Source organism: Miscanthus floridulus, chromosome 10 (genome assembly GCF_019320115.1).
Source record: "Miscanthus floridulus cultivar M001 chromosome 10, ASM1932011v1, whole genome shotgun sequence".
Taxonomy (NCBI): Eukaryota; Viridiplantae; Streptophyta; class Magnoliopsida; order Poales; family Poaceae; genus Miscanthus; species Miscanthus floridulus.
Genome location: NC_089589.1, coordinates 115,105,042 through 115,115,621, shown reverse-complemented (window position 1 = coordinate 115,115,621; position 10,580 = coordinate 115,105,042). Strand labels below are relative to the sequence as shown.

The following is a 10,580-nucleotide window of genomic DNA, read 5'->3' as shown; positions in this document are numbered from 1 at the left end:
GGACCTTTAGTCTCGGTTGGAGCTACCAACCGGGACTAAAGGTTTCTCTAGTCCCGGGCGCGAAAAATACCGGGACTAAAGCCAAATTTCGAAGTGGATCAAAAGTCGTTTCTCTACTAGTGTATGTGCGAAGAGCCCGATGATGACTTGTGGTGATGCCTCACTTTCTGCATGCGGCGGCGACGGCCTGGTTGTGGCTTTGAGCGGCGTGCCGGACACTACTACAAAAAAGGATTTGTATCAACGCTTCCTTTTTTAGGGGCCAATGGTTCCCAAATGGGCCACCCCTACAAATGGATTTATAGGGGCGGCTAGTGTTATCAGCCACCCTACAAATGACCATATTTATAGGGGTGGCTCTACATTCAGCCACTCCTACAAATCCGATTTCTAGGGGTGGCCCTATAAATAGACGCTGAATATTAAAAATTAAGTATTAAAATTTGAATTTTTCAAATGGCCTCGGATGGAGAAATGACCAAAATAAAAGCTGTAGATCTTGAAAAGTTATTGAACTTTGCTGTTTACAACTTTTCCATTTGAAACCATTTACTGTTTCAAAATACTTTTAGAAATTTAATTTTTAAATTGTTGAAGAACTCTGATTTCTCTTTTTAATCTCTGGCTAAAACTTGTAACTAGTCTTTCTCCCTCGTACTAACTTCAAATTTGATTATTTTTTCCTAAAATTTTCTAAAATCATGCTCTATCAATATATTGTGTTCTTACATCTATTATTTTGGTCATCTTTTCATGTGACTGTGTTTTATGAATTTGAAATTTGAATTTTAAAATGACAACTTCAAACTCCATTTTAAAATATTAAATGATTTCAGCTGAAAAAATCATAACATAAAAGTTGTAGAACTGATCAAGATCTACCACTTTTATTTTGGTCATTTGTTCATCCGACAAAGTTGTAGTAACATTGTTCACAAATCTTATATCTCTCTCCTATAGTTTCATAAACTACAAGAGGGGTATGTAAGATTTGTGAACAATGTTAATAACACTATGTCCGATGAACAAATGACCAAAGTAAAAGCTGTCGATCTTGAAAAGTTATAGAACTTTATAGTTGACAACTTTTTCATTTGAATTCATTTTGTTAAGGAAAACTACGTTTCAATTTCTCAAATTTGAAATCGGTCATCTGTAGCAATGGTTTGGTAGGGGCGGCTGGCCAAACCGTTGCTACAAATGGTCTTGAGCCGCCCCTAAAAATCCTGGGTGGCGTAGTGGGTGGGCATGCAGCGCCTATACATGGGCGTGGCGAGCATGAAGGCGACGAAGGAGAGCGAGATGCAGGCGGTGGCGATGCCGAAGCTGAGGCCCCAGCTAACGTTGTCCTGGATCCACGCGATAAGAAGGCCCGAGACGATGGGGCCGAAGTCGACGCAGAGGTAGAGCCAGCTGAAGAAAGACGCCTTGCTCTCCCGATCCACCGAGTTGTCATGGTCGAACTGCTCCGCACCAAATGGCAGCAGAGAATGACCGCACACCGCTGCTTCCCATGGCCATGAGGTAGGAGGTATAGCCCGATGAAGGCGACGCTCCGCGCACCGAACACCGAAGAGCCACCGAGCTCTGTCGCCGTGGGCAGGAACGCAGAGAAGGTGACAAACATCATTCCCTGCACATGGCATGCGCGTGAGGCAGACCTGTCTCTTAGCATCCATCGTAATGTGTGTGATACTCTGATCAATGTGAATGGCCATGTCTAAACCATGATGATGGATGAGTAATGCGTACAAGGAGGTAGACGGCGAGGGAGATGAAGATGGTGTTTTAGTTGCCCAAGAAGGTGTCGGCGATGATGGCGCGGAACACTATGGGATACAGTAGTTTTGCCGAGTGCCAGGGGCACTCGGCAAAGTCCCAAAAACACTCGGCAATTGCTTTTGCCGAGTGTAACACTCGGCATACAACACATGACATCTGTGTGTCGGCAAACAACTATTTGCCGAGTATTTTTTATCGCGCACTCGGCAAATGGTTTGTCGAGTTTCAAATTTGACACTCGGCAAAAAAAGTGGTTTGCCGAGTGTTTTTGGAAAAACACCCGGCAAAGGATTATTGTTTGCCAAGTGTTTTTTGGAATTACATTCGGCAAACCTATTTTCCAAAGAAAAAAAATAATTTTTTTCTCAGGCATACCATTGTTGTTTGCCGAGTGTTTTTCGGAATTACACTCGGCAAACATATTTTCCAAAGAAAAAAAATAATTAGGAATTACACTCGCTAGCTACCATCTGTGTGCTGCTTGCAGTAGCGCAAGAATTAGCTCTTCAAAACAAGCTGCTATCATTTCTCAATTCGCTATCATACATGACAATTTCCAATGCACAGACCGTTTCATGCTAATTAGAGAATAATTTGCAAGCAACAAACCAAACAAAAAACTGAAGGTCTGCCAGGAGATCCACTTCACTGACTCTAGCAGATATAAAGTCCAGGAGAAGAAATATAGAATTTATACAGCTGATCACACGCAAGTGCATGAAAAACTGTTGGATTAATTTCTCTTGCAGCTGAGCACCACACAGGATCAGGCACCGAACAGAGAGAAAGAGATGCTAGTAAACTTTTGACCAATCAAAAAATAAGCACGGACTGCTGCACTTGCCGCTCAAAAGCTAACAGCGAGATGCACCTGCTGCTACTGGATCCTACGCTCATGTGCCTGGAGCAGGAACAAGCAACGAACGGAGGGAGTTAGACCGAGCAGCCTGGGAGCGGCGGACTGCTTCCTGGAGTTCGACTCCTTTTCACGAATCAACCAGAGAAAGAGAAGAAACACAGAGAGAGGAGGGAGCGTACCAGCGCAGGGTCTTTGGACCTTGAATCCGGTGGCCCAACAACGGTATACCACACCGGTGTGCTCTGTGCGCTAGCGAGCACGGACTCGGGCGCTGGGTGCGCTCCTGCGGACGCCGAACAGAGCCGACGGACTTAAGCAGAAAAGGGACGCGACCAAAAAATTCAATGAAAACTAGATCAAATCAAAACGAATCGCTCCCAAATTTTGTACAGGCAATCACAGCGGAGGAGGCAAGCTATTCTCAAGAAATCATTGCCCAATTTGAACTCTGCCTCCGGAAAATTCAGATCGAAGCCAAAGAACGAAAACTTTTCCCAAAACCAAAAATCAGCTCTCGTCTTGATTCAATCGAATTCATTTATAGAGCAACATCAGCACATATCATTGCACGAATTTAGCCGACCAAAACACCACCAAAACCTCGAATCAAACAGATCGAAGCAAGAACGAAAAAGGGAGAAAACTAGAACACAGTAGCACGAAAATCACATACGGACACATGTGATGAATCCCGGAGGACGACAAGAGCATTCGAAGATTTCTGCGGCGGCCGGAGGGGCAGAGGGCGACCGGGAGAGGAGGGGAGGGAGGCGGCGCCGGCGGGAGGAGAGGGGGCGCTGGGGGCCGGGAGGAGAGGGGAAGAAGAAGGGGTGGGGACCGGAGGAGAGGGGGCGCTGGGCGCTGGTTAAGTACGATATTTTATTTGTTTGCCGAGTGTCTATTTTTTTTTCTTTTTTTCCTTTGTTGAGTGTCTTAGATCTGGACACTCGGTAAAGTTTTTTTTAATTTTTTTTTGTCCTTTTTTTTTAGAATTTTTTTTTCTTTGCCAAGTGTCCTATACCTGAGCACTCGCAAAGTTTTTTTTATTTTTTTTCTTCTTCTTTGTTTCTTTGTCGAGTGTCCTATATCTGGGCACTCGACAAAGTTTTATTTTTATTTTTTTCTTCTCCTTCGTTCCCAGAAAAAAGATATTTTTTGCTTTGCCGAGTGTCCTAGATTTGAGCCCTCGGCAAAATTTTTTTTCAATATTTTTCTTCTCCTTTTTCCCAGAAAAAAGATTTTATTTCTTTGCCGAGTGTAAAAAAAAACACTCGGCAAACCCCCTCTTTGCCGAGTGTTTTTTTACACTCGGCAAACCTCCTCTTTTCCGAGTGTTTTTAGTGCAGCACTCGGTAAAGAACTTGTTTGCCGAGTGTTCGAAAGAATATACTCGGCAAACATAAAAACACTCGGTAAATTTGAGGTTTCCGGTAGTGGAAGATGGGCGTGAGGTAGCTGGTGCCGTACCACGTGGTGAGGAGGCACTGTCCAGGTAGCTGCCATGGAGGACGGTCTCCATGTAGACCACCAGGTTCGTCGATATGCCATTGAACGCTGTGCTCTTCATAGTGCAATTTTGTTGTCAATATTTATTTAAAACTTTTTCAAAGTTAGACAAGCTTGCTTTTACACAAAAATAAAGTGAATTGTAATCCAGAACAAAGGGAGTGTGCGGCAGTGGCCAAGATAGTAATAAGCATTCCAGTTTTGTATATTCTATGCGTGTGCATGCATTTTATACATACTGGGACTTCAATTAGTCACGGTCTAGCAGCATTTGTTCATTCGCTGCTTGATAGCTTCTCACATAACTACTGTATATACTTCAACCATGATGAGTACGATGCTACAACAAAGTCCGTTGATAAAGGCCTTGTGTAATATCCCGAATTTTTTTAAAACAAAACTAATAAGTTGACCGAACGGACTAATGAGACGAGCAAATTTTGACTATTTGAACCGGGAGTCATATGGTCGATCGGACACCGTGGTTGTGCAGATCTCGTCGAAACGAATTCATTTGAGTACTGACATATTTTGCTTGGAGGTTGGATGAATTTAGGAGGAACCGTTAAATTTAGACCATTGGATCTGATTTAGGGTTTGGTTTCCTGACCCGTCAATAAGAAGAAAAAAAAGGCCCCATTATGCCACCGGCTCTTCCTCACGCTGCTTTGTTCAGAGCCGCATCCTCCTGTTCCCGCCGCCGCTCTTCCTAAACAGCAAGGAACTCAAATTTTACTGGATCTTCTAAAAATATGAGAATTGACATATTAGGGTTCGACTGAGTGGTTTCATTGAGCTTTTTATAAAATAGCTTCGTGATCGATGTGGATTAGTACCTATGGTAGTTTGCTCCACGGGTTTGGGAAGCGCCGTTGCCGAGGGTGGCACGCATGCCGGATTCTCTCGCAACTTAAGGCAAGTGCATGACGAACCTATATGTATGGGCTTATGCCTCTTGTTTGAGTTTTCAATTGATTCAATCGTTTCATGTGCTATATGATTCAAGTTCCAAGTGTTCTTTAAAATTCACTTCCTATTTCGGTGGATCCGGATGTGCAATTTGGTTTTTATATTCAAGTTCAAGTTTCATGATTTGTTTTACACTCAATTCTAGTGCTGGTTTATCCGGAGGTGCAATTTGGTTCTTGTGTTCAGGTTCCTGTGAGTAAGTGCTGGCCCCACTTGCTTGGCTTTACCGGTAAATGCTAAGGATTCAAGTTCGTCCGTTTCAGATGGAAACTACTATTTCGAGGATTCAAGTGTTGTCTGTTTGAGACGGGAACTACTGTTCATGGATGTTCTGATTTTTCGTTCACGGACAACGTTGACTTACTTCTTTCGGTTCTAATTGTACTTGCCGAGTGTTTTTACTCACCCTTGTGTTTATTTGGTTTTTAGGAACCAAATGACAGCAGCATGCATGGGAACCGGGAGTAGCACCTTCATGATACAAGCACCTAGTTTACATATGCTTTGCTTAACTAGAGGTTGCTTAATGGTTGGTTTGGATGAGACGATGTCTGCTATTGGGATGGATCCTTTGATACTAATGTTGGTTATTATATCGCCTTTGTAATGTGATTTACCTTTTTAGATGCCCAGAATACTAGGGAAACTCTGCCAAAATTTTGAATGATTTGCAGACAATAAAATTTAGATGTTGTTTGGTACCCTCCGGTGGTGTTCCTATCCGGGGCGTTACACTTTGATTCACATGAGCAAGTCATAGCATTACATACTCATCATGTTTATAAAGTGGAACAAATATGATGTGGCGAAGGCTTTGTCATGTGTAAAGATGAAGTTGTCATGTATGTCATTCCTCATGTATCTAGACAACTCCTATAGAAAAGGACACTTTTTATAGCACGTAGTGGACACTATCTTGCCAACACATACCATATAATCCAACAAAATTGATAACTAAGTGTCGAAGTTGACTAGGTGCCATATCATCTCTAGCTCATCCATTTGTTGGCGAAATTCGAGATCTGAACAGATATACATGAGCTCTCACTTGTATAAATAGGCCTCAAATCAATAGCCAATCCACCACCCATATCATTGATATCAATCAAAAACTTGACAAGTGAAACGCACTAGCAACATCTTAGCAACAATGGCTGCCAAGATATTTGCCCTCCTTGCACTCCTTGCTCTTTCAGTGAGCGCTACAACTGCGTTCATCATTCCACAGTGCTCACCAGTTACTGCTACGGGGTATGAACACCCAGTTCTGCGGGCCTATAGGCTACAACAGGTGCTCGCGGCGAGCATCTTACAACAACCAATTGCCCAATTGCAACAGCAATCCTCGGCTCACCTACTAGTACAGACCATCGTAGCGCAACTGCAACAGCAGCAATTCCTGCCAGCGCTCAGTCAACTAGCTCTGGCAAACCCTGCCGCCTATTTGCAACTGCAACAGCTGCTTCCAACAAACCCACTGGCTGCGGCGAATGCCATTGAATACCTACAACAACAACGGTTACAACAGTTCCTGCCAGCGCTTAGGCAACTGGCCGTGGCGAACCCTGCCGCGTACTTGCAACAGCAACAACTGCTTCCATTCAACCAACTAGCTGTGGCGAACGCCGCTGCATACCTGCAACAGCAGCAGCCGCTTCCGATTACCCAGTCGGCTGTTGCAACCGCCGCTGCCTACCACCAGCAACAGCAGCTGCTCCCAGTTAACCCATTGGCACTGGATAACCCGTTGGCTGCCGCCTTCCTGCAGCAGCAACAATTGCTGCCATTCAACCAGATGTCTTTGATTAACCCTGCGTTGTCGTGGCAGCAACCAAACGTTGGAGGTGCCATCTTCTAGAATACAAATGAGTTGTACTTGATAATAATGTTCTTGTGTCGGCGTGTGCAACTTCCCAGAAATAATCAATACATTGATTGAGATTTATCTGAGTCTATTCCTTAATTTTTTTCTCTGTATAATCAATTGAAAAATATCAAATCATAACTACAGACACGTGCTCGATTAATACATAGACAATACCACATTACATCATCGATATCAAGATGTGCCAGCCTGACCTCTTGAGTGTTCTCATTTGGCTGTGTGCGTGGGTGTTTTGTAAAATAGATGCGACTGTACGTGCGTGTAGTTGAGTACTTGCATCTATGGTATGTTGTTTTAAGAAAGTCATGGGCACATATGCTTTGACCATTGTCTTTCAAGTCAGGTGCACGTATACAAAGGAAAACAAAATAGAAGTTCATGAGTAAATGTATATGTGCATGCAAAGTTGGTATGCAAAGTCACACCTCTTAATTATTTTTTCTAGCAAATATTTGGTGCGTGTGTTTTTATCTTGGAGCAAAATTGTGCAAGACACCATAATATTGTAGAAAAATAAGGAAATAATTGGAGCCCATGAACTTGACAAGGCCAAGGGCATTGAATCAACTAGACCCTATCAGTAACAATTTTGAAGTACATAACAACAAAGTATAAAACTCGTCGCCAAAAAATTTTATGATGAACGTGAAGTTTAATTACCCACGAATATGTTAGAGCAAATTTTAAAGAGGGACACCAAACTTGCGTCAAATTGGCTGCTCAACACGGTAGCTCACTTTTCTGCTATGTAGCATTACCAAAGATGGGAACTTTGTTGATGGGCACCGCACCGACTATAATATGATTTAGAGTGGGGCTATCAAAACCCAAAAGTAACGTCCCCAGACTAAAGTTATAACACCCTAAAATTTGCATTCTTTTAAAATAGTTAAATTTGATTTGTTTATGTAATTATGTGTGCATTCAAATATAGGAAAAATAATAATTTTTGTGTAATTAAAATCAATCTTAAGGATAGATACATGTTGATGCACTCATGCTGTAGCATTTTATTTAGTTGAGTTGTTTGATCCAAAACTCAAAATGATTCCAAAAACTATTTGAAAATGAAGTTGGAAAATTGTTTTGGAAAAAGAAAAGCCAATTCTTTGTCCCTCCCTCCCTCTCATTCGGCCTGCTGGACCATCTTTCCCCAGCCGGCCCGCTCGCCCATCTTCCCTTCCTTCCCCTTCTCCCCTTTCTCTTCCTGGGCCGGCCCAACTCGAACAGGGCAACTGTTGCTGCCCTCCTCACTCTCTCTTCCGCTGACCGCCTGGGCCAGCTTGTCAGTGCAGTCGCCCACCTCCCGCGTCGCGCACAGTCAAGGAGGAACCTCCGCTGCCACGCCCACCCCTAACGTCGTGGGAGCGTCCCCGCACCCCAGCCTCTATAAAGGGGAGCGCAGACCCCGTCGTCGCCCTCCCTGCTACAGTTCCCCCTCGCTAGAACTTGCAGAGCCGCAACCGCAGCATAGAGACGCGTCGGGATCCGCCGAGCTCGGAAACCGCCGTGCCGTCCGCCATTTCTCGCCACACACCGTCTCCGTTCATCTCCGACTTTGTTTTTCATCCGCGGTGAGACCCCCTCGTTCCCCTCATTCTCTCCGTGCCTTTAACTTCGTGAATCATGGGATTCTCACCATCGGCCATGGCCACCACCGCGTCGGCCGTGTCCTCCGGTCGCGTTCTCGGCCCAGGCAAGATCGCCTTCACCTCCTCTCTCTCTCTCTCTCCCGGCGCCCTCGGTTCATCGAATCATGGCCCGAAGGCCTTGTTTCCCGCTCGCCGACGACCTCCTTGCCGCAAGCCATGGTGCCCACCCTGCCGGAGCACTGTTCCGGCCACCGGTTTTCCCCTCTCCCCCTTTCTCCTAATCTGAGCGTCCATCCTTGATCCAATGGCCCAGGATGCCCGATACCTCTTCGCGTGGCAGAATTATTTAAGAGCCCCTCAGCTTTATTCTTTTTACACCCGCAGTCCTCGGCCAGATGAAAATCCTGATTTTTCTGATTTATTTAAATTCAAAAATAGTTCATTCTATTTACAGAAATGTCACTGCATTGTTTTGCTTATAAATCGTCGTTTTAGTTCCGAATCGACCCGTTCAAATTTCGTTAGGTTCGTAATTAAGTTCTCTACATGTTAATAGCATTGTCAAACATGTTTGCAACATTTAAATTTTGAGGTTAGATTTAATTAAATAAATTGCTATAGGTAACCCCATTTAATTCATAACTTTCGTGCTTTAGCTCCGTTTTTCGTGAACATCGCGTCTATGTGATTGTAGAGAGACATAGATTCTTTTTAAGAACCTTTTTATCTTGTTTTTATGCCCTGGTGTACTATTGTAATCCCATAATTGTTTGCCTTGCATGAATGCCTTTGGAATGCTTGTATGTTGCTTTGTTGGTCGAGTTTAGACGGTGAGGAGAACGTTGGAGACCAAGAGTTCTTTGATGACTAGTAGGAGCAGCCTGAGTTCGTTGAGCAAGGCAAGTATAGCATGGGATCTACCTTGATGTCCTATTCACCATTTATTCATTTCTCATTTGCATGTGTCTAATTTTGATACCCGTAATGACATCCTAGTGGTTGAGTATCCTGTTTCCTTGTCTCCTACGGGTTATATGCATATGGGTAGTTTGCTAGCGCTCAATGTAACTGTACATGATCTACATAATGACTAATGGTTCTATAGAACGAAAAGGTAAAATTTGCTTTTAAACAACTGAATTATAGGGCGAAGGAGCAAATAACTTTTGATCATGATGCTCTTGGCCCTCCATAAGGACTTGTCTGTCGGTAAAAGCTAGGACTGATAGTGCACCCGTGAGGGTCACATGGCTCTGACTTTAGCTCAGTAATAGGCCCTTTTCTAGCTTGTTAGAGGTCACCTTTATGGCGTAAAAGGGGCTTGCCACGTTGGGTATAGGGCTGCCTCTGTTCCTATGTGTATAGCCGCAATGGAGATGTGCCATAGGAAAGGGGGGTCCCTACATCTGCCTGCCGAGGAAACCTAGCAGCCCTAACTTGTTAGAGAAACCTATGAAATGGCTTCATAGTGTACCCCGCCCTCTCACCTTAGCAGTGTTATGGGAGTAATTAACCCAGGCAGATGGGAATCACGACTCACGGTGAAAGTGCACAACCTCTGCAGAGTGTTACAAACTGTTATAACAGTCGTGCTCACGGTCACCAGCGCCCCGGAAAACTCACATAATAAATGGTTACTTATTGTTGTTCATTTATGATGTTCTACGATGATAATATGATTCAATTGATTCTGATATCTGATCATGTGGGTTTAATTGGAGCTTAAGCATAACTTGATAATAGTTGATGATAAAATCTTGACTTACTAAAAATGCTAACCACAGTAAACCAGAGTCACCCTTTTTGAGCTTTCATAACCCCATGTCATCTTGTTAAGTACGGGAAGTATTTACGCTTGTTTACTTTCAATATTGGATAAAAATCCCAGATGGGTAACAGATGTCAATGGATATGAGGAGTTTCCAGAGGACTTTTAGGCTTGTGGTCAACCAGTTGACCGTCCCTGTGTTGGAGCTACCACGAGAGA

The 10,580-nt window shown here is 43.8% G+C and overlaps 1 protein-coding gene and 1 long non-coding RNA gene across 2 annotated transcripts; one reads left to right on the top strand and one right to left on the bottom strand.

The window, feature by feature from the left end:
• Nucleotides 1-2,453: 2,453 nt before the first annotated feature.
• Nucleotides 2,454-3,454, bottom strand: LOC136485408 (uncharacterized). Its single transcript, XR_010766441.1, has 2 exons — nt 2,821-3,454; nt 2,454-2,683 (listed from the first exon to the last, which is right to left on the bottom strand). It is a non-coding gene; the product is annotated as an uncharacterized lncRNA (long non-coding RNA).
• A 2,812-nt stretch (nt 3,455-6,266) lies between these two features.
• LOC136485407 (kafirin PSKR2-like) lies at nt 6,267-6,974 on the top strand. Its single transcript, XM_066482298.1, has one exon. It carries the CDS (start codon nt 6,267-6,269, stop codon nt 6,972-6,974), a length of 708 nt encoding a protein of 235 aa, XP_066338395.1.
• Nucleotides 6,975-10,580: the final 3,606 nt, after the last annotated feature.